Source organism: Gymnodraco acuticeps, unplaced genomic scaffold (assembly GCF_902827175.1).
Source record: "Gymnodraco acuticeps unplaced genomic scaffold, fGymAcu1.1, whole genome shotgun sequence".
Lineage (NCBI taxonomy): Eukaryota > Metazoa > Chordata > Actinopteri > Perciformes > Bathydraconidae > Gymnodraco > Gymnodraco acuticeps.
This window is the reverse complement of record NW_022990358.1, coordinates 746196-771398: the sequence shown is the minus strand read 5'-3', so window position 1 is coordinate 771398 and position 25203 is coordinate 746196. Positions and strand designations below refer to the sequence as shown.

General features: G+C 40.4%; 1 protein-coding gene and 1 long non-coding RNA gene across 2 annotated transcripts; one reads left to right on the top strand and one right to left on the bottom strand.

Annotated features, from left to right (window-relative positions):
- Positions 1-483: 483 nt before the first annotated feature.
- Positions 484-22789, bottom strand: zmiz2 (zinc finger, MIZ-type containing 2). The gene is given in 22 exon segments (XM_034224032.1): positions 484-2634; positions 3222-3431; positions 5882-5997; positions 7156-7397; positions 7640-7708; positions 7792-7859; positions 7963-8120; positions 8572-8677; positions 8798-8929; positions 9218-9296; positions 9623-9764; positions 10325-10502; positions 10622-10705; positions 11154-11366; positions 12039-12071; positions 12073-12243; positions 12904-13072; positions 14207-14409; positions 15301-15418; positions 17407-17508; positions 21819-21911; positions 22297-22789. Coding segments are annotated over 20 exon segments (2649 nt in total). The 5' UTR covers positions 17457-17508; positions 21819-21911; positions 22297-22789; the 3' UTR covers positions 484-2526.
- LOC117551251 lies at positions 22020-25203 on the top strand. The gene is made up of 3 exons (XR_004569762.1): positions 22020-22171; positions 22720-22881; positions 25096-25203. It is a non-coding gene; the product is annotated as an uncharacterized LOC117551251 (long non-coding RNA).

The following is a 25203-nucleotide window of genomic DNA, read 5'->3' as shown; positions in this document are numbered from 1 at the left end:
TTCATTAATTGTAAAACAAGTTGACCCCGTTTGTTTCTTCTTAGCAACACGTAAAAAGCCAGCTCCTCTTTTAGGGACTGCTCCTGAAGTAACACTTTTTGATATGACCCCTTTGATAGTCCTGTTTTAAAACAGAATATGTGATAATCCAACTCCAAATTTGTTTTTTGGATGATGTAATGTCTCAAAAGAAAATGTATGTCAACAATCTTATTAGCAAAATATCATAAATGAAATGTTACTATGAGCAACATTTTTTTTTTCTTGCCTATTTATCAATCTGAAAGTAACTATAATCATAGATAATAAATGTATGTAAAGGGTGCAATAGGTCCCTCACGAATAATAGGGGTGAAATAAAAGTAAAGAACAAGAACCTCAGTTATATGAAGTAGCATTTTATGCAACAGTATTGGATATACATAAAAATGACAACCACTTCAAAGGCTACTATAAAAATAAGAAAGCCTCCAAAACAAACAATTTGTCAGATAGTGATTTTTAATTCTGATTCTGAGATTCAGGAAAGGGACAAGGTAACTGTAGGTACAATGACGATTATGATTAAAAAATAAATAGAAAATAATGGCAATTACAATGTGTTACAAAATATGTGGAATAGTTTACATATTAAAAAAACATTTTTTCTAGCAAATTTGCAGTTAAATAGTCCATAGTTTCCAAATATAACATTATTGGCTTTCTCAATTGGCAATGAACATTAGTTCTTGTTGCCTTGTTGGACCACAAAGGGTGAGATCATTCATAGAAAAAAACATCAGCTTTAAAAAGTGTTAATAAGAATAATTTCTTCCTCTGCATCTTTAACTGCATTACTCAATGTCAGCTGACTGTTTTCTGTCATACATGCATTAGTACGACCTTTTTACAATTGCTTTATAATCTTCTAACATACAGTATGTATACAGTGCCAACAATGATGCATTATCCAACTAAATAACATTACAATTACCATGATTAACAATTCATTTGATACACACACGTTCTCTAATGAAAACAGCTGATTATAGAGTACATAAACCCGTGTCATGATGGGTTATACATGTGAAACCATTTTAAAACATACTAGCTTTCAAATGGCAGAAAATGCCACGACACACAGCTGTACTCATTTACAGATGCTTGAAAAACCCTTCATAGGAAGGTGAAAACAAACCGAGGTAAAGAAGGGAGCTTTAATATATTTCACAGTGCTGAAGGATGTCAGAGATACAATGAACCTCAGCCTGCTCCCAAACTTCATGAATGAAAAAAATGTCTATTTTACATCTGGGCCCCGCCTTCATAGGCTGGGCTTAGTTTGTCCTTAGGTGAGGAGGCCCCTCGGATCTTTTCTTTTACTCTGCCATCGGACTGAACACAAAGAAACAAAAAAAGTGACCACTGCCCTTATCTTACATCATTGTGAATAAAGTCTGTTGATGCTCTGTATTTCCTTATTGTCAATAAAGCCCAAATCAACAGAAATGGTATCTACTAACAAGTATTGTGTGTGTATTAAAGCTCGATACACCTTGGTATGTGCCATAGAGCTCGATTGTTGTCCAAAAACACCCGAATACTCAGACACAAATGTGGATACATGTGCCGCTGAAAATAGTCCCTCACAAATGCCTTACTTCCTGCATTGTATTTGATTACCAGCTGTTTGAAGAAATAACTTAGCTTTTTTAAAACATAAAAATATAGATGTTTTTGTGTTGTTTTACTGATTTTTGCTGTCCTTGAATTGCATTGACAATTAAGGATCCGTTTCTCAAGATCTGCACCACAGACAGGAAGTCATTTAGTATTGAAAGATGGATCAATATCATGTTGGTTCTTTTCATGGGAGTCGTTGACAATACGAAAAGTAAAGAATATCCCTTAATGCAGTGGTCCCCAACGCGGTAGAGGGTTGGAGGGTTTACTGCTGTTCAATATATATTGAGGAAGGATTTTACAACTCTGGAAACTGTCATCTCAAAGAAAACAGTTGAAATCCGTTTGCTGAGCTACAAAGTAATTGACCAGGAATGTGCGTGTGTGCAAAATAGCGACAGAAACATTTGGGAACCACTGTATTAATGCGTCCTATAACTCCTTATAAACACACCCTATCTTCCATTGTCCTCCACTTCTAACTATTACAATATATGAATTAAATACTGTATATTTAAATCCTTCACCCTGTGGTTTGTGCTATAGTTTAAAATGCTGGTCTGCAGAGTCAGTGCCTACAGTTTGTACTGTTATGTTCTTCATGAAAGACAGTGATCACATGTGAAGCATGTTCCCTCCGGTTCCTGTAAACTGCAATGAATGAATTTACAGCAGGACACTTAAAAAAAAAAAGATACACAAAAACGCAATCATGTACACACTCGCACACACTCACACATTTATGCACACTCGCACACACCCACACACAGAAGAGGGCGCCCATAGAGACAGTGCTGGCTTTAGCCAATGAGGGCCGGGCTACAGCACCGTGGGAAGCAGAGACTGGAAGATGACTGGAGGGGGTCAGTTGTTCTCAAAGAGAGATAGCAGGTCATCACTGCTGTTGTTGGGAAGGTCGGGGGGGCCCAGGTAGGACAGCAGCTCGTCCGGGTTGGTCAGCTCAGGAAGAAGCTAAGGACAAATGAAAGTTTTCCCTTAAGTCAGAGTTTAGGTTTTCTTAAAATATACCTGTTGCATAAAATATAAAAAGGTCAACTTTTCTATTTAAGGTTTCCTTAGAATATTCACATAATTACTCAAGGTTTCCTCCCTTGTGCTCTCTACTTAAGGAATTAATATCTCATTATTATTTAAAATGTTAGCAAAAAGAATTAGCAACCAAAGTAAGGAAACAAACTTTCTTTAGGGTGCTTGAAATGCTTTAAAGAGACAACTTGGGAGTAAAAAAGGTATTTTCATATGGAAGTCGAAGGGTGAATTGCAACTCTTTAGTGTTCTCATGTTTAATTATGTATGTTCCGTGCAGTATACAAGCTGATCAATATTGGCCCTGAACCTACAGAAGAATAAAGGTTGGTGACCCCTGACTTAAGAGGTCTCGGATTGTGTTCACACCGACCCAAATGAACCGCACCAAGCGGCTAAACGCACCAGGGTTCAATTAAACCGGACTATACAAGGCAGGTGTGAACGCACCCTTAGTCCTGTGAAAGGGCCAGTTTGTGCTCTTAAACAACTGAACAGGTTGGTCGACTCACGTCTAGTGCGTGGTCGGACGCGTCCCCCCCGGGGGCTCCAGGGCCTCCCAGAACGAAGGGGCCTTCGTTCTGCAGCCGTGAATTCTGGGTGTTGATGTTCCGCTGCGACAGTGGACTGCCGGCGTCTCCGAGACTCTGGTTTCCATGGACACCTGAGCTGTGCTGCTGCAGGATGTTATGGCCGTGTTCCATTCGTCCAGGATGAGACGTCTGAGAGAGAAAGAAGGAAGAGACGAAAAGACTATCTTTAATTTATGGAAATAAAAACAACAAGATGATGCTATTAGGCACATTAAATTCAAACACTATGCTTTTGATAGATTGAAACCTTTTGCTTCTTTCTTTAGAACAACAGAAGTGTGTGACAGTAAAGGAGGATGTCTTCATTGTTCTCTCTGAAAACCTTCAGCAGACAGCTGAACAGCTGACAGCGACAGGTGGTATGTGGTGTAGATGCTCGTTATGTAATCAAATATATTCTCAGTCTATGCTGTCTACTTCAGGTTTAGATAAAGGCTCTTAACTAAACTCACAAGCCAGAAGGACGAGACAGTCCGTGTTGGTGACAGCAGCACAATATCAGCCCCTTTCAACTGAACAGCTCCAGGTACTGAAAGTCCCTGACTCTGGTGTATTCTGTGTTTCTGCAACATCTCAACGGGTTTGGAAATAATTAAGTAGTAATACTGTTGTTCTGTGATGTTTAAATGGATGTGATGAATGACATGTAGAGGGTCCCTTCCCAAGGTGGACTATCTGCTGATTGTTTTTAACTTTATAATTCAGTTTTACAAATAAGCAAATTAAGTTTGAATATCTTGGCATCCTCTCGTTGCTCTAGACTAGATCACACAGTCTTTCTGTGAAAGTGTAATGCTACGTTCACACCGGACGCGATGCGATGTTTGGGGGCGGCGCGATTACATGTAAAGTCAATGCAGAGACGCGATTATACGCGAATTCGCTCCGACGGCAGGCATGAAGCGATGGACGCGGCGCGAATCACGCGATTGAGCTGTGCCGCGTCAAACACGAGAGTTCAATTTTTTCAACTCGGGCGTCAAATTCACGTGATGCGTTCTCGCGGAAGCCAATCAGCGGTGAGGATCTCAGCTTGCCGTTACTGACGTTAAACCAGAAAACATCAGCCATAACTGTTAGCAGTTAGCACACAGATCACAGCTCCTCATATCTGTTCAGAAACTGTACAAAAGTTAAACAAGTACAAACCACAGACTGTCTGTGTCATGGCGAATACAGTCGCTGGTTTATTTATGTCTGTAGGCCGTTGTTATGAGTGTGGAGTGAGCATATACAACGTTAGCTTAGCCTGGTCGACCCAATCTCCATTCAGAAAACAAGCATTTTAAAAGGTTTTTCGCCTGCCGTCTTGTCTGCAGACTTGTCAAAGCATTAATTCATGGTTTTTACTAACCGGTATCAGTATGTTGTTACGTCGGCATCATTTAGAAACGTGTATTACAATTTAATCATGGTAAAATATGTTCATTTTGTTGTTGTTGTAGCTCCCGAGCCAGCGCGTCTTGAATGATGCGAGTAAACACAGCTGGCAGCCGCGGTGAAACTCGAGCGATTAGAGCGATGCGATAGGAGCGTTTAAAGCGAAGAGAATATTCGCATCGCGTCCGGTGTGAACGTAGCATTAAGGCAGCAGTGTCCTGTTGTCATACATTTCCAGCCTTTTCCGATGATTCATATTTAGTGTGATGAAAGACCCACATCAACAATGTGTTAGCCCATGGGTTCCTGCTAAAGATGTAAACACACATTTATAGTGTCAAAAAGGAGGAAATTGTTTATTTTTTGGATTATAGTTTTCAGCGTTGGATTAATCCTCATTTGATGCTCTGGTGAATATTTGGGTCAGCAGGATGTTGTATGTGGGGTCAAAAATAACCAACGTGCTTATTATAGTTTTTGGACAACAATGGCGCTCTTTGACACACACACACACACACACACACACACACACACACACACACACACACACACACACACACACACACACACACACACACACACACACACACACACACACACACACACACACACACACACAACACACTACACACACACACACACACACACACACACACACAACACACACACAAACACACACACACACACACACACACACACCACACACACACACACACACACACCACACACACACACACACACACACACACACACACACACACACACACACACACACACACACACACAACACACACACACACACACACCACACACACACACACTTGGTTATGGGATTTATTGAGAATAAGACAAAAATAGAATCACCTGATTTGCTCTTCTACCTCTACTGGTTGAAAAACCCCATTTGAACTGTGACATGATTTCAGTTACATAACAGATACCTCCTACAGTGGGTCTGTATGTGAGGGGAGCTCAGTGCCTTCAGGCTGGGGTCTATTCATACTCTGTTTGTCATTGTTTCCTACTCGACCATTAAGGAAAAGGCAGCGAGTGAACTGAACAGAAAAAAGACAGTGATCCTCGTAGCAGTGGCCAAAGGCTATGTCGAGGAAAAGGGACAGGAACATGCTGCATGTGTGTTTGCTTCTACATACGGTATGTTGTGTCAGAGAGGGGTGTTGAAGTAGAAGGAGTCTGACCTGCTCCGACTGATAGGGGAGGGGAGGTCCGGAGGAGGAGTACTCTCCCAGTGTCGGGGTGCCAGGAGTGTTGGGGAAGTCTGAGAAGCCTCCTTGGCCGGAGAATCCCTGGCTCCCTACCAAAACAAAACTATTACTTACAAACAGACAAGCATTGGTCTTTGTCCTCGTCGGTCATTTTGATGGACATAGCGGTAAATATTCACAATCGATTACAACCTGTAACTTTAATTGTAATCTTTTAATGATGAATAGACTGACTTAGTAGTATTTCATTTTCGTTCATTTTTGAATAATTTATAAACAGAACAAGCTTTTGGATTATGCTAAGGCCATGGGTGGACACAACATGCAGCAGATGAAGGATCTGCGATACTCTTTGCTCTGCTGCTTGAAATATTCTTCTGGGTCACCTCCCATCTAAGGGCAGATGATCTGAGCTATGAAGCATGATTTTGTTCAGTATGTGTATATAGAGAAAACAGAGGTTGTATACTGTACCAGTCAAAAGTAAACATTTACTAGGTTTAAAAAAGATATCTACAACTTAAAACTAGGTTAATAAGTTATTATTGTTTATAGGTTTTGTTTTTCACGGTTGACTCTTAAGATTTAATTGACATGATAACTTATAACAGACAGAGTGAGTTGTTTAACAGCTGACAGTAACAGCTATAGCCCCAAACATTGTCTCATAATTATCTCCATGATATTGAATGCCTGTCATTTAAATCCTAGACCAGTTTCAATCAGACAGATCTCTTTTTAGAATCTAACGTCATATCAATGTTCCCCTCTTTATTTCTGTCACAGAGAACAGCTCTACAGTCATTTTCAGTGTATTAAAATGTTCTAATTTTGGGTTCACTAAGACAATAACTGTCTCCGCTGCACTCCATCGTCTGATGATAACCAACAGCAGGAGTTGAAGCTCCACAAACAGAGGAACAGGTTGCTTTGTGTAGTATTTTTGGAGGCGTTGATGATGCTGATGATTAAATGTCCAAAACATTCAGCTCCTTTTCAACAGTTTGCTTTCATCTTGTTGAAATAAGTAATATAAGGCACACCTGTTTGTGCAGTAAATACAGTTTGATTATTAAGAAACAAATCAAAGAATAAACTACATTTTATTTACATACACATGGGATATTTTTCTAAATTAAGTACATTTTCAATGCTTGACATTTACTTGTTACATTGTGTTTACAGTGTGGTATTCATATTTCCCTCCACCACAGACTATCTGTTTCACTCCTCTCTGCTGACCCTACCTGGCCGGTTGTAGTCGGGGGTGTTCCTGCCCCCTGCAGACAGACTGTGGTAGGGGGACGACGCGGGGCCCAGAGCCGCGATCATCTCCATCACGTTAGGCAGCACCATGTGACTCGGGCTGACGGTCCGGCAGCGCTTCAGCACCGGGCCGTCCGGCTCCTCCTTTATGTGCAGGTCTGGTTTTACAGGCACCGGCCTCCAGCCACACACCGGGTCTATGGTGATCTCCTCATACTCTGAGCTGAGGGAGTAGGGTATGGAGGTTTATTAAGATACTTGATAAACATACAAATAATTCAAGGAGATGCACTAGTTACAATTATGTTTTTAAAGTCTGAGCTGCTGATTCCAATTTGTCTTTCTTTCCAAGGAACTATAAACGACTTAATACACAAACATTTTCTAACCATTTTCTCTTCCATTAGCAGCCTTCTATCATAGCATCTCTAGTTGGTCACATAACAAACACAAATAAGCACTCACTTCTGGATGTAGATGAGAATCCCGAGCATGTACTGGTCCACCTCCAGTCCTTCTAGCAAAGCTGATTTACTGTTAGACCAAAGGAAAAAGTGTTGGTTATATTTCATTGTGAGAAGATTCCAAAAAGGTGCAATGGGTGCTTCTTTACGTACTTGCACACAGGACATCTCCAGGTCCCTCTTTCACAATTAAGCTGCAAATAGGACTCCAGGTCGAAACACTGACAAATAAAGGAAATCACATATTAGCAAGTCATTTTAATTTGTCTTCGTGTGTGTGTGTGTGTGTGTGTGTGTGTGTGTGTGTGTGTGTGTGACCCCCACCTGTATGTGTCTGCAGTCGTGCCCCCTGGCTGGCAGCTGGATTCGTCTGAATGTGATCGGACATTTGAGGGAAACTTTGATTGCCGTCTGCTCTACGCCGTCCTCTCCGTTCAAACCAGGGGTCCCGGGGATCGTACCGCTACTGAAATTTCTCTTTACTGAAACAAGAAGACAATTAAGAAAAGCAAAATGACTTTCTAGATCGATGAATAACTTTTATCAGTCTGTTTATTTGCCATCAACGAATACAAATAAGTTTACTTTTCAGTATTGACTTTCTTTGTAAGCAAAAGTGTTACAATTGAGGTTTACAGGGAGACCGAACAACCCCCAAACAAACCAAAGAGGTTGCAGGACATGTGAGCCTGCTGGTGTACACACACTCTCTAGATTTGTAGGGTGGTTGAAGAACTAGGAAGGCGTTTCACTCAAAACTCCAAAAATATCCTGCATTCAAAATCTTGTAGTAAATGTGGGTAAGTTTCAAGGTAATGAACTTAGTTACTTTCCAACACTAGACACAGAACCACTAGGTTAAGCTAAACAAACATAATCAGCCGCTGTTGTGCACCATGCTTTAAATCTAAAGCGAGCTGGATCTGAACTCACTCTTGGTGATGCAGTGCTCGGCAGGCAGGAGTCTCTTCTTCATCAAACCCTGCAGGACAGACCTGACGGACGGCCGGTGGACCAACTGTAACACAAACAGGTGCGACTGGAAAGAGAAAAGGGTGGGTTCAAAATGGGATTAGATGTTTAATGTAAGAAATATGAACGTGTGGGAACATGGGAACCAAACGCTGGGACAGGAAGTTGTCATTTTCAGGGTACTTACACAGCAGCAGGCGGTTACTGTGATCTGCACTGTGTTACGTCCCGGTTGACACACCGTCTTCAGGTACAAGGGCTTGTGGGAGGTTTTGTTGTCCCCTCTTTCAATGCACAGAGGAGTTGCATTGACACTGACCTAATACAGATGAAAAAAGTACATTATTATATTTATTTAATGATGTTTAGCCTTGTTTGAAAGCAGAATCCAACAATAATACAAGTAGCATGGTATTGAAGTACAACAATCAAAAATAGCATCCTGGTGGTATGAAATCTCTACAATGAATACAAGTGATACTTTATTTGAGTAATGTCGATAAAAACTAGGGAAATAAAGCCAAAGCTCTAAAATAGCCATAGTTACCCTTTAAGAAATAGTGCCGTATCATGACTTAACTAATAAAGAAAGGCTGATGATGCTCACTTGAACGGATGCAGGCCAGTTTGTGTTCATCTGTCGGTCCTCGTGGTGGTAGCATTTAAACTGCAACTCCAGGTCCGGCCTGCAGGGGGCAACACAACACTTCCATCAGGGGAGACTGGGTGGGGTTATCAAACATTCCTCATTAGTTTTTTCTTCATGTCTCTTAGAAATCCTTCAGTTAGAAAAACTGAAGGATTAACACCACATATTTATCTTGTATTCGCAGTAACTTCGGCTCATCAGAGAGTAGAAGACTTTGAAGATATTATTTCAATATTGTTATGATATACTATTTTATTTGAATATAAAACCCATGAGATGTTTCTTTAAAAGGGAGTAGTGCTGCACACAGACTGGACATTCATAGATGTTTCAATATAAAAATAAAACTATAAATAATAGTACCTCAACATGAGTGTTTTGTACACAGAGTCTCTCAGCTGGAAGGCGTGGTTACTGACGGCCAGGTTGTGCTCCAGTCTGAACGGCTCCAACACGACGCCGTCTCGTACCGGGAATGTCAGACGCAGGTCGTCACTCGGGTTACCTGGAATGAAAAAGCCAATGTGGTTTTTGATTAACTTGCATACATTTCAACAAAAAGCTGCAGACGGTGAGGGGTGGAAATGCAGATTTTAATGTGTAAAGGCCCTTTTAGTTAAGTCATTATGCTTCTCAAAACAATTTGGTCAAAATAGTTATATTAAAAAGGATCTTTTACTGTTACACTGATTACCTGTATGCACTGTAACAACAGGTTAGTCATAGAAACAAGATAATGCTTTGTGTTGCTCAACAAGGATTGCTCAATAATGATTGAGCAACACATTCACATGCACTACATTAACCTGGTAAATCTGTATTCATCTCAGGTCAATGACAAGTATTTTCCTCTACCCTGAACATCATGTTATTTTATTAACAATCTGTACATAGCCAGACCTCGGAAAAAAGTTTGGACTTGCCGATTTAATTCATTTTAAATACAAAGATACATATATTTGTGACATTTCTTTTTTCAGCTCTGTAGGCAATTTCCCTGCCTGCAGTGTTTGTCATGCTCTAACGTGCATCTAATAAGCTTAAAAGCTGGATGTGGGGTCTCACCTGTAGAGATCTGCTGGGCGTTTATGTTGGGTTTGATGTCCGGTGGGAGGTAGGGGGGTTTTGTGTCCTGGCCCGGGGACAGGTATGGGGGTATTGACGTCCCGGGTGTCATGGGGGGCGTGGGATTCCCTCCCATGGGAGAGCTGGGATATCCGGGCATCACTCCACCCCGACCTGGCTGAGGGACGAGGATGAAAACGAGTGCTTAGAACTTCAGTGTTTCTCATTAAAAGCCATCGTCAAACTGTTAGAACTCAGTCCGATAATGGGATTAAGAAGAGTGCATTTATGGCTTACCCCGTTGACTGCAGCCTGTGTGAAGGCATTGTATCCTCCTGCTCCTCCAGATGGCAGGCTGCCCTGACCATTGAATGGCTCCGACTGGAGAACAGAGATGAAACATGAAACTCAGCTAATGATCGCTCTCTCTGGACCCTAAAGAGTCCAACAGTGCTGACAAAATTAGATCTGTGTGCTGGAAGCTTTCAACAACTTGCTTTTAATAATGTGATCAAACATCACCAGGTCAGGTGGAAATAGGACTATTCTTTTCTCAATGAAAAATGTATTTAAAATAATGTTTTGCTGTTTTACTGTCCTGCCTGTCAAAATCTTTATCATTAGCAAACTGTGAACTATTTAGAAAAATATGTTTTATAAACAAATCTTAAATAACTTGTAAATAGCTTAATAATAGATTTTAGTGAATTATTGCAATTTTTCTTTGCACATTTTTCAATGTCATTTTTAACATTGGTGATATCAATGTTAGCATGAGCCTCAAACATCCAGAATCTTTCGGCTGTAATTTGTACAGGAAGTGGTTTACCTTATAATACTGTGGAGGGTTGGGCTGGCCGGCTCCTGGGGGGAACTGTCCCAGGTTGTGCGATCCAGAAGAGTACTGCCCCATGAGAGGCATCCGACTGGAGGGGTAGGAGGGTGAGGGCGCACATCGCTGCTGTGGACCAGGGGGGTACTGCAGTGGCTGGTTAGGGTACCCCGACATCCCACCAGAGCCGTACTGCTGCACTGGGAAACCCTGGGGAATACACAGAGTACATTGTAAGAATGTATTGCTGAAGGAGCAGGTAAATATTCAATGCATATATTATATTTATATTATACATCATATATTTTATATATAACACGTTTTATTTTGTCCACCGCTTCAAACCATATCATCATATTTAACACTGTTAAGATATGCATTTAAAAATACAAACAGTGAAAGACTGGGATTATTAATCCCAAATACAGTTACATTTTTGTTTTAAAAAGGAGCCTGTGCACTTTGTCTGGTCAGAAAATTCTATTTCTTTTGGGCATGAAGTTAAAGAATCTACAGTCTAATACTCAAACATATTCAATTTGTAGTTAAATAAAAACAGAGAAAAGCCCCCAAGTCCTCACATTGAAACTAATTAAAACAAATGAAGATTCAGCTTTTTCCCCAAATAAATTGGTTAATTAATTATTTAACAGATGTTAAATTAAGATTGCTGTTGATGAATCGACTAATTGTTCAAGCTCTCATCTTATCAACTACTTCCGACATATTCAATGCAACTACTATAAATGGTAGAGTAAACTTGTAGAGCAAAGAAAACTGTAAACAACTTATGAGCAGTGCGTTAGTGTTGGCTTGAAGAATCCACACCAGGGCCTGGCAAAAATCTAAAAGTGTGTGTGCCCCTTCTGCCCCCTCACTGACCTCTGAATTATACGGCCGTTTGAGCCCCTGCTGGGGCCCCGGGATAGCCTCCGTGCTGGGGCATCTTCTGAGCCTGGTGGGGGTGGGTGGGATACAGGCCTGCGGTGGAAGGTGGAGGTCCGGGCCTGGAAGAGACCATCCCTGGAGGACCGCGGGGGCCTGCATGAGACAGGAACTGGGTGCTGTAAGAGGATGCTCCACCCATCTGGGAGGGAAGAGGAAGAACAACAGCAGGGGTGAAAACAAAGCTTACCAGGTGTTTGACACAGAGCAGAGGGGGTGAGTGTGAACAGAGTGACAGGAGGGGAGAAGTAATTAAAACGCTGTTAGTGTGACTGTAGGAAAAAACAGACCAAAGTCTGGATTTATTAATTATCAGAATCTCTCCAAAATATCTCACTGAAACTACATCTAGGACGAAAAACAAGCAAAACACTAGCCACATATTGTATTTCTCCGATAGTTCTGGTTTGAATAATTTCAATACAGAAAGTATGGCAACTTTTAAAACTAAGTCTAGACACTTAGGATCAGCGATGCATCACACTGTGGCTGCCTCCTATTAGCTGGTTAAGTTGTTTTGGTCTTTCTTCATTCAGTTATACATTTTTTCATGAGGAATAACTTTTTTTCAAGAATCTCATGAGCACATCTTTGCTTTTAGAGTGGAAAGTTTACTGGAGACATCCTGTGCAGGAAAGCTGATCTCATGATGTTAACAAAATAATAAAAAAAGTAACATGACCTGCTAGAAGACTGACATGGACAGGCTGCATCAGAAGGGGATAGTTGTTTAGCCAAAAGAGATGAAATGATTCTGGGCTGGGTTAAAAGCTCCCCGGCTCCTATACAGTCACACATGTACCTGGCCATAGCTCATCTCCTGGTGCTGTTTCTCCTGTATTGCCGCAACAGTTGCCGTAGCAGTGGCAGTTGCTGTGGCAGCGGCGGCGGCAACAGCAGCGGCAGCAGCCTGAGTGAAGTCTGAGGGAGGACGGATGCCCATACCGGCACCTCCACCGTTACCAGAGTAACTGCAGAGAGAGGGGAAGACGGGGAGAGGAGTGGGCGATGAACTAAGTGAACTGAGCGTGTGTGGTTTCGTCATGAGCATGAGTCAGAGCAGTGGGAGAGAGCAGCCACGCTGACATATTTTGATGGAAAATCACGTAGATGTAGCTCAAAGCGTAGTGCTACATAACACTGAACATTCATCAAACTAATTTAGTTTTTATAGTTTCATTTCTTGCTGATCACAGCCAGGCATGATAAATAATGTTCCCTACACAAACTGCTCAATGTAAAAGGACAGTTAACCAGTTAGTAATCAGCTGGTGCACTCCACTCCTAGCAGCGAATATTCGGCGCGCGCTTCAACACATGTATTTCGGTTTATTCAAGGCATTCATTTTGTTATTCTACATTATTGTTGTTTTATAGTTATTTGTTAATGTTTGTTAATGTAACCCAATTAGTTTTCTTTGAAATTGAAAAGGATATTGCATTGTGTTTGTTACTTTCGTTGCAGTTGTATATATGTCTTAAGAGTAATTTGGCTAGGCTTCCTATTTTGTATGGACATGTTTTTATTTTTGAAGGAGTTAGCGCTGTTGACAGGAAGTTGTTGTTGCTATGGAAACAACGTGACGGAGAAAAGGAGCAAAGATTAACGGAGAAAAGTAACATCTACATATAAAGACAGAGAAAGTAAACGATAAAATGTATGGTTAAGTGTTAGCACCCCCCGAAGAGACACAAGCTCTTACGTTGATATTGGAGATTTCAATAAATTCAATTTGGCAGCCGCAGTGCAGCGCGGCTGCCAACAAATAAAAATAAAAATAATGAACGAATAACGAAATTGAAAACCGAATAGTACTTCAACGACTGAATATTCGGATATTCGGGTACAGCCCTAGATAATTGAAAATGTGATATTGTGACAGCCCTTGTTGCAACACAGCCCATGCCACATGGCTATACTATTTTCTTGATTTCATTAACATATAATTATAAACACAAACATCCATAATCTGGTGAAAGTTCAAATAATAATTTAGCCATTAATCAACTTGTTTCTGCCTTTTCAAATGCTTTGCACAACACAAATGGACATGGAGCATTAAATGAACTGCAGCTGATATTTGGTGAGCAGAAACGCAGCGTACCTTCCTCCGTAGCCCGAGGCTGGGTTGTAAGCAGGGTTGGGACGTCCGTACATGATTGGCTGGCCGTATCCTTTGGAGATAGCGTCTCCGTACGAGTGCTGGCCCATGAACTGGGACCCCATGCCAGGACCCATACCAGGACCACCACCAGGCATCATGTGACCGCCAGAGCTCTCACCCGGACCCATGGGTGAACAGAACACCTACATGAGAAAAAAGAGAGAAGTGTTATCACAGTAAACAATCACAAGAACCATAATCAAGTCAATCAGAGAGAGAGGAAGGAACACAGGCCACAGTGTACAGTCATATTCACTTCTAAGTATCACAATGATAGTCCCTCTGATATGAGATATGACATCCCTATTTTATGAGGCCATAAAATTGAATAATGAAAGTCTTTTAGTTTTTCTCAGCAGTTATGGCGTTTAAAATAAACCCATTCAAAAGACTGACTGATATAGTTCAATTGACCTAAATGATTGACATTTCAAGTGCATTTCAATCTTGCAAAGCTTCATTCAAAGCTGAAAATAATTGTTATATGGTACATTGAAAAAGTCCTTGAAAGGAAATCTCAATTAAACTCAAATATAGACTTATTTAGGGCTGATAGGTCTTGATTGTAACCTGACATGGTTTCTATTTAGTTTTATTTGTATGAATTCTAAAAAGAAATCCAGTTGCAGAAACATATAACACGAAACAACTGAACAAGTAGCTTAAAAAAACAAAACATGGCATAGATAATATTAACAATTTACCTTTACTGTAAAAGTCTTATACTATATGGGACTTGGATTAACATTAAATGTATAAAACAATAGAATTTGGGATGGAAAATATTAAATAAAAATGACCTAGGCAATGTCATCCTTGTTCACCACTTAATAAAGGCACTCTGGTTCTTTTTTAAATGATAGGAGAGAAAATGTTTTTTTTTTTTAAATGTGCCTTTACTGTAGCAGTCTGGTAAATATGGTTCTATTTTTTATACATAAATAATACATGTATTTATTGTATCTTTACAGCACATAAAACAGGAGGAGAAGGGAATAATAAAAGATGTCCCCGGGTGCTGAGACATGTGCTACCTGGCTGTGTGTGGGATTGGTCACGCCCCACACTGTGGTTACTACAGAGAGAGATCCTGGGTGCTGATTGGTTCCTGGTTGCCAGGAGACTGGGTCATTCAGGAAGGGGCCGTCACTGCTGCAGGAGGACATGAAGCCGAGTTACAGAGATGTTGAGGAAGGTTCAGGAGAGAGATTCATCCATTTACCAATGACTGTACCACAGACTTTCATAATGTCCTCAATACAATTAAAAAGAGTGTGTACCACCTTATTAGGGTCTTTTTTTACTGGAGCAGACATACAGTATTGAGTAAGAGGTCATCAATACATCATTTACACCCCGTGAGCTAACGATGAACCCGAGCATGGTTTATTCATCTGACGGTTGAGGTTACCCTGTGCTTCCTCCTTTAAAACCGTTTCCTTAACAGGAAACTACCACAACAGCATTGATGTCATACCACATGTTATGGGTTAATACAATTTAGATCTTTACCCCAATAAAAAGTATTTTTACAAGTTAATTTACTATCTATTTTCCATAGTTCTTGGGGCAAAGAATCATAAGGTCACAAGATTGAAATTAACTACTTTGCTCTTTCCCTTTTCTTTTATCACCAGGCCCATTTCTGAGGCTGTTAGTCTTGTCAATGAGCTGGCAACACATTTTAGCTTTCACGGCTTTCTAGGGGGGGAATAGAGCCTTCAACAGGCTTTGTGGCCGCACTCAATTAAAGGAGGCTTTTGGCTCGAGACCACCTGATCAAGACACTTCCAAAAAGGAAGAACAGAGGACACTCAGCAGCCGGTGTCCTTAACAGTTCTTAATTAAAGATTTGAAGCAGTTTGGTGTCCATTTATTTTGTCTTTTGTGCCTCTACAACAACAGGTTTTGCAGTAGCACCTCCCATGGCTGCACTCTTGAATTAACACTATTTTCTGATTTAAAGATTATTTTTTCTGTACAGACTATTAATGTGTTTGTCTGTATGGCAGGAGATACAACCTGACCTACATTCTAGTTGTGTGATAATATTGTGTTTATTTCACCACACAGAATATCACTTTTTCACTGCATTTATCACCGTTTCATCTTATGTAGTATTGGGGACTCTACTCATAGCTCTGAAGATGTTGCTAGTGGTAAAGATCTTGGCTTTTTACATTTGAATCTAGATTGGAAAGGAGTAAACTGCATCAGCAGGCAACTAGCTTTATGACACCAGCTATCCAGTATCACAAATAAGTGTTTCTGTCCAGCTGTTTATTTGCATTTCACATTATTACGTTAAAAAACCTGACACGAAACACCAGATTTGAAGATGACGTAGAGTGAACGTCAGTGAAGTGCTGAAAACATCAGACGTGTGTCGAGAGGTGACTTCCTCACCACAGAAACGTCATATTTACATCTTGTTTTCGCATGGTTTCCATGGTTTGATCTAAACCTGGGCAGATGTTGTACACAATCAGCTCAAATGTCTGCCTGATCAGTTGTTGTTTGACGTGCAGCATGATGGAGGGGAGGGGGGGGGGGGGGGGCAATCAATGATCTGGCTTATGCAGTCAGATGAAGGTCAGAATTTTGGGTCTGCAGATTTACAGCCTGATTTCCCTCATGGTTGCTGTCAAAACATCCCTAATACACCGTCTGAGCTTATTTGAATATTTCTGAAGTAGTATTTCACATGTTGTGGATCCATGTATTCTTCGATGCGACTAAGCTGTGATTTTAAACTGAACCATGTCTTTCAGACAACTTCCATGCCGTATTTCTCTTCTTATTTCTAAGTACTGATGCCTTTTTTTTGCCTACATTTCTGAGGTCGTTTTACTGGACAAAATCGACCAGGTGTTCTTTGCTAATGTTCAGAGAGAGCTCCACATCATGGTTGGTCAATTGATCGGTAAAAAGGCCAATTAAAACGTGCAGCGAGTTAACCCAGATACCAGATCGAGGAAAAAAGCACATTCATATTTGTAGAGGATGGAAATGCACTTTTAACTTTGTTTTCTTTTATAATTGATCCGAAAAATCTAACCAGGTGACCAATACAGGGTGTCACATGGTTCACCTGAGGACACTGAGCTTGATGTCACAACAGTGTGTGTGTGTGTGTGTACCTTTGTGGATTGAGAGGCAGGGAGGGTTTCATGGAGTTGAGGGGGTTCATCGGATGAACGGGGGGATCATTACAGAGCCCCCACAGTCCTCAAGAGGCAGCCCTGAGAGGGAGAGAGACGCACACATAAAAAGACGGTTACTCAGAGCTCATTTGCTGCACAGCAACAATTCATCATCACTATAGCCCACACTGTGCGCACAAAGACACAGCGCCCTCCCACTCACTTTAATCTGTATGTGTGTGGACTGTGCACATCAAAACGTTAGCCTATCACTGGCTGCTGTAGCTCTGATAGCTCTCTGAGGAGGGGGAGGGGTGCTGGAAGCTAAATTTAGCTTGCTGATTTCAAAAGGAATTTAAGAGAACAGAGATGTGAAGAGGCAGACTCTTCTCTCAGCAGCTCACCGACGTACAAATCAGTCGCTAACACACACTTCTGTTGTGTCGCTGTGAGGAATCATCTTGTTCTGCGATTTGCTTCATTTATAAACATGTTGATCTGCCACTTTCCCTCCTTCAATACCAGATGTTTTCTCTTTGTTTCTACACTCCATCTCTGCTCCCGCTAATGATTTTCTTTATCTGACAGTTAACAACGGATATGCAAATGGTATTTATTTGTAATCGTTTCTTTGGTAGGGACATTGCACATTAATGAACACTTACAGCAATAAATGTGCCAAGCGTAAATATGCCGGATTTAGCTTTGAGCTGCTTTCCATCCCTCACATAAAACATTTCATTTCTGCCATTTGGTTTCCTTTTTGCACTTTTGCAGATTTGGGTCAGACACCCCACCCCACGTCTTGTGTAGGAGGGGAGGTGGGTGCTTGAATCACATGACCGTTATACCTGAATTCCCTCCTATCAAAAGGCATCTTCAGCCTCCAGACAGCACCTTGTAACTTCCATCACAGCTGAACGTTAACCACACAAAGAGCTTGTAAGATGTCTGTCTCCATAGGCAGCACAGGCTGTACCTGCAGTGCAACGACTGAGACACGCTGTTCTCTCACAATCTCTTTTGACCTCAACTTCCTGACCTTTCCTATACACGCAGCTCTTCCTCTTCATCCAACTGCTTTCTTTTCTTGTCCTTCCGCTCTTATGTCGTGTCAGCTACTGCCATCAGACTGACAGCCAGAAACACTGGAGGCGCTCAATCAACCCTCAGCTGACCCTCGGATTTCAGCCACTACAAACGCTGTTTAGCTTGGACTGATTCCAGCTATTTGTGCAGAAGCAGATGGAACGGATAACAGAGAAAGGGTGGTTCAAGTTTAATAACCCACATTTATTTCTAATGTTCCTTTTCAATGAATACTACAATAAAAGCCACAATGAAACAATTGTCTGCAGACTGTGTACCACATGTTCAGAGGATGCAGTCAAAACACTGATTTATGCAGTTTGAATGCGTTTTTTTGAATGTCTATTCAATTATTCTGACAATTATTATTATTGGTTCAATGAATTGTGAAGGCATACAATGCTCCTTATGCTTTTTTAGAGTCTAAAGTAAGGTCTAAATGTTGGCTTCTTTTGTTGAATGAAAATGTTTTTAATATCTGTACTTCAAAGTTCAAACAATATCATGCAGTTATAATAATCGTCATTAACAAACATTTGAAATTTGAAACTGTAAAACGGTAATAAAGCAATCTTTACAGCTTAATATTTGTTATGTTATCACGTGACACTTAAAGCTAACATTTACAACAAAGTTATTAACACTAATTAAAACATACTGGAGTCTATGCATTTGTTAAAAGCTACTGATTACATCTGGAGCCAAAAATATATAATCAAATTCAATTAAACCTAATAATCAATTCACGTCTGGAGAAAACTGCTATTAATGTTCAAGTTGCTGCTCGAGGGTCCATTCAGGAAAGATGATTAAACACTCCCTCTGCTACTTAATCAAATCAAAAACACAAATACACTTTACATAATTAATGAGTTGACAGTCAGACCACCACGTAAATTAAATCAAGGCTCTTCAGTGGCTCTTCTGTTACGACACCCACTGTGTGCAGTGATGGAATGGAACTCCGTACACTTACTCAAGTACAAGTTGCAGGTAGTTGTGGATAACTTATTTCATGCAACTCTATACTTCGTTTCCACTATTTCAAAAGAAACATTTTACTCCACTACATTTTTTTGGATGACCTCAGTCATTTTTAAAATAAAGAATCACAACACTGAAGAACAAGTTCACATTTAAACTTGATGAAAAAACGATGCGATTACCTCAAACGTTGTGTATTGTTCGACAAACAGTCCAAAACACACATTTGTTTCCACACATTATGATATGAAACCCCTTGGAATAATATTAGACTTCTGTATTCATTGCATTACAAAGACAAGTGTTAGATTGTTTCATCCTACCCTCAGTAATATAAAGGGGGTGGACAACATTATAGTGACACCTTTCAATATAAAACAACCACAGACTACATGTCCAAATTGATCATAGAAATGAATACACTTCAACAGAAACTGAACATCATGACCTTTATGAAGGGATGAGTTTTTCAGGACTGCTTGACTAGACTGCATTAACATTCGCCAGCTGTATCTGATAAACTGTTGTTATTCCCAAAACATCTACGAGTTGCCCATCAAACATTCCTGAAGCGCAAAGTGATATCTGTCCAACAGTAAAAAACCTAAATATTGAAATATCACATGACAACTGAGATACTTCAACTACGAAAGAAAGACTCCGAGAATGACAATATTTCCTGATCACTTTTTCTTTGATCAACCAATTCACTAAATGATGAATTGGCTTATCCTTTTTGTTTTATTTGCCACTGAATTGCATGGCACACATATCAATGAAAATAGCTGAGCAGGTACATTGGATTGACTCGGAACGGAAAACATTTGTTTTCTTGATAATAAAATATATCACCTTTTGACAACAAGGTACATTCTAACACCTGCTCACAATATTGTCGGGAAATTCAAAGTACTTTTCTGAATAACCAAAGCAGCGTAGGAGGCCACTGCTGCCTGATAACTGGGCTGCCGGCTGAAAACATGCTCAACAATACACAAGCTTAACCTGGTTGATCCTGAGCAGCACCTGCCTTTAATAAAGCTTAATTAAGAGTCTCATTGGGATATGAGAGATTGTCAGTTAATAGTCTTATAGACACAGAGGAGCAGGAAGCACCGTGGGAGGAAAATGTCAGCTTGCAACCATCAAAAGATACAAATATTACTCCAAGGAATGAAACACTGTCTCAAGCTAACAAATGGCATATACACATTGTGAAGAAAGGATGTAATAAAGGTATCCAGCACATTTCATATGTTGTTTTTGTTGTCATTTATGTTTAGTGGTGGAAAGTATCCAAGTACATTTATTCAAGTACAGTACTACCAACGGAAATAATGTAGCCTACTCCTTACAGCTTTATTTACTTTGCAGGTGCAGATTACTAATGGTAAATATATTGCTAAATTGTGTAATGCATGATAATGTAAAATTACAGATTAAGATAAAACTTTCTTGATTCTGGGGTAAATTGATAAGCTTCACAGTAACATATAAAATAATACAAATGATTCCCAGCTTTACCAGGTTCACAATTAAAGTGATATACATGCACGAATAAAATGCAAATGATATATGGTTCCGAAATTGATCATTCTGCATTTTAAAGAAATGTTTTAGATTAGATGCTTACAGTGTTGTACTTTAACTTACAGAGTAAGATAACATTGCGGTTTTTGGTACTTTTAACCTTAGTAAACGATTGGGGTAATTACATCACACAATGTGGTGGCATTATAAGAAAAATAATGCTACAGGTGCCTGATTAGAGCTAAAATGATCCCGATATAGGCTTGAAATTTACCGGAAAATATACAGTGCAAGAAAATTAATCGGAAAGAGTTAACAGTACAATTAAAGCCCTCACACTTTACTGTGTATCTGTAGAGTTATGTCCTAAAGCAAATCAAAAATCATCAAACCTAAAACATCTGGATGCTCCAAAAAACAACAGCATCGATCTGCTTTGAGTCTTAAACCACCTTCTTCACCCAAGACTGCTTTTTCACAGAAACAGTGAAGCCAACTAACTCAGCCTGGCTTCCAGCCAACACAACATGTTATTGTACCCATGATACATTCAGGAAGTCATGTCAAACAGGGGAAGAAAACAGGCACTGGCTACCTAATAAAAACACATTGCAATTCAACAACAACCCATGCATATTAAAACAACTGTTGTGTAAACCATTCAGGGTGCACAATCAGCTTGTGCAAAACGCACAGAATTTCATTTTACGATATGCCAATTTGTATTTTGTTTTAAAAGCATTGGAAAATTATGCAAATTCTCTGTACCTGCAAAATATTATATAAAAACAAAACATGCTGCTTACATTTGCAGCAGTACAAAGCAGAACAAAGCATCTCAGCAGTGTGCATGCTATGGAGGAGTGCAGCCTCTCTCTGTCTCTTCATGTTATCCATCACTGAAAAATGAAAATAGCAGATGTTTCCTTTCACCTACCTGAGCTGATTTGCTTCATAAACGCAAATAATATGCAGCAAGTAAAGCTGGGAGTTAGTAATGATAAAAATGTAATATCTAGGTGATATTGCTGTGTTGTAGCCTCAAGTTTGAGTGATCTATCTTGTTAGTGGCAGTGAGTGAAACAGGAGCTGTGGAGAGTCTTTAACACGCTGCTGCTGCGCCGCTGGCACCGTTAGCTCCTGGAGGCTACTTAGCTAAGTATGTGTAACGTTAGCTTGTTCTACGTTACACTAAGCGAGTATCTATCTACAGCGTGTTATAAGCAGTTAACTGAAGAGCAAACAAGGCTATATTGATCATTAGTAACTGTAAACAGAGCTTACCTTTTGCCTGCTCCAGCTGCCAGACGATGAAGTGCCTCTTGATTGTAGACGGTTAGCCACTCGGCTAGCTAGCTAGCTAGCTAGCTAGTGTCGCAGTCCCGGCTAACAAGACAAGGCTGCTTGATTACCGTGTGGTCGAACATTAATAATATATTTGTATTTTGTTATCACACACCAGCCTATTGAATAGTAAGTATACTATAAATAACCCTTCAAATGTTATTATGCTACTCTTATTTATTGCTAATTATAAATTATGAACAGTGACTAACTATGAGCTATCCGAGTCAATTAGAATAAGCGTGTTGCAGTCTGTGCTTGGGGCAAGCCATAATAACCTGGCAGCTCAGCAATACCTTCCTCATTGCACAATGACCCTCTATAATATATTCATGAGATCACAAGGGCTAATGTCTCCCACAGAGAAAGGCATTTTCCTGTCCCTCCTCCTACAAGTCAGGCGGGTGGCTGTCTGACTGACTGCAGACCAGAGCAGCAGATCATTTTAGAGAAGAGAGAGGAGGAGGAGGAGGAGGAGGAGGAGGAGGGAGAGCATGGACAATGACGTCACCGGTGCATGATCACGTATGTATGATCCATGCATGCAACATGATCTGTGCTTTCCACTTATGCACCTGCATACATGTGTCACAATATTGTATCAACACACACACACACACACACACACACACACACACACACACACACACACACACACACACACACACACACACACACACACACACACACACACGCACGCACACACAGGTGGGTGGTGTCACTTGCTAACCAGGCGGTGTTTCTCCAGCAGCAGCAGCAGCAGCAGCATCAGGGCCAGCAGGCAGCGAGTGTTATTGGAGTCATTAAGAGGTGTCTGCAGTATCTTGCCAGAGGGCAGTGCAGCGTGGAGAATAAAAAAAGTCCAACCTGCCTGTGTTTTTCAGACCTCTGTTGCCCTGGAAACAGGTGCAGAGATTTCCCATTTCTTCATTTTTTTCCTCCACACTATCCATATCTCTCCCCACCACCACCACCTCTACACTCCACACTGCTGCTGCTGCTTCCTCCCCCACGACCTGCCGCATAGTACAATCACACATACACACACACATTCACACATACACCCTTTGCTCACAATTTCCAATCTACGACTGCAGTCATTTCACAATGTCACAGTAGGATGGAGTGAATGACTCCTCAACAACATATCTGCACACAAAACCTGAGACATCAGTGAGGCGTTGAGCCTCCTTTGACTCTGAGGCAATGCTGCAACAACCTGACCTCCAGGAGGAAATAAAAAGGGGGGGGAATGGGGAGGGTTGAGGAGACAAAGAGGGAGTAAAAAAACAAAGCTGCCTGCACTCACAGATTAAAGAATGTGGTTAATCTCGCTTTTTCCCCCCCCCCGAGGCAAGCGAGGAGAAAAACGGGGACAGGAACAGTGCCATCTTTTCTAAAACTTGATTATTCTCATGGCAGTTCTATAGAGTTCAGGCAGATGGCTCACCATATTGCATACATAACTCTAGGTGTTATTTTTTAATATTCATGCATAAAAGTGGTTTAGACAGAAAAGGCATACAGCTGCCACCAGGGGAGACACATTTACTCTGGGCATGTCTCCTTACTTTCAGGCCTTTTTAAGTCATCCTTGTGTTTCTGAAGTGTTATGTGTGCATACCATTGTAGTGACTTCTCTTTGGCATGAGGCAGAACATTCCAGGGAAATGGCTGACCCGGAGTAACACAGTGAGGAAGTGAGGTGCTCCACCCTTTTATTGCACAAGCTGCTGTTTCCTTACAGACACATGACATTGTGTATGGGAAAACACAGCCACACATAATATACGCAGCTAGAATAGCAGCATGACTATCATCACAAGAACACATGACAGTGTTTCCCCCTCAGCTATGTCTTAAAAAAAACATACAAAATCTTGATTTTCACCCTGCATTCATCAATGACCTCCCATTTACTCTAGTACAGTGCTGAAACAAGAGAGCATTGAGTATTTTTGTGTTGCTAATGACTGAAACAATTAATCTATCATTGAAAAAGTTGCCAATACATTTTCTGAATAAATCTCGGGCTCAACTCATTTACTGTACTTAAGTGCAAATATGTGACACATTAAAGTGTTACTATTTAAAGTTATTTTTCTACTTCCCTTGAGAAAAATATTGTATTTTTTACTGCACTACATGTATCTGTCAGCTATTTTGACTGTACAAATTATCATTTTAAAAACATAATTAATTTATAAATATAGTGCATTTAGATACATTTAACTTCAAAAAAGATTGTATAGAATAAAGTTAAATAAGCCATCAACCACAATTATTAATACATACCGATAAAAAGCAGGAGAGTAATTTTTTTACTTTCATATTTTAGGAACTAATATTACTCATGTACTTTTAGTTAATTCATATTCTAAAAATAAATGATTTAATGTGAAGTGGAGTACTTTCACAGTGTGGTATTGCTTTACTTTTTTTTAAATTATATAAATACTTTCTCCACCACAGCCATAACAGATAACTCCTTTTCTCCTGATGTCTCTCTCTCTATATCCAGCTTGGCCATCTGTGTGACCCTCCATTTGTGCGATATGATGATGCAGTAGTGTATTTTTACTCCAGTCTCACTGGTTGAAAGCAGTTTGACGCAATTAGCATGAACTCCAAATCATCCTTCTGTCCTTCGACCCCTAATTTTCATCTTTTTACATGTTACTCCTACGACCATCTGGTGCTACAGAGACTCACTTTTCCTTTCTATTTTCATCTCCACAGAAATGATACAGCCCTGTGAATGAGTTGTTGGATTCTCCTCAGCAGAAACTTACTGCATTTTATCCAGAACATCAGGAGCAGCTTGACCAGAGCTGTGCCCCCCTGATG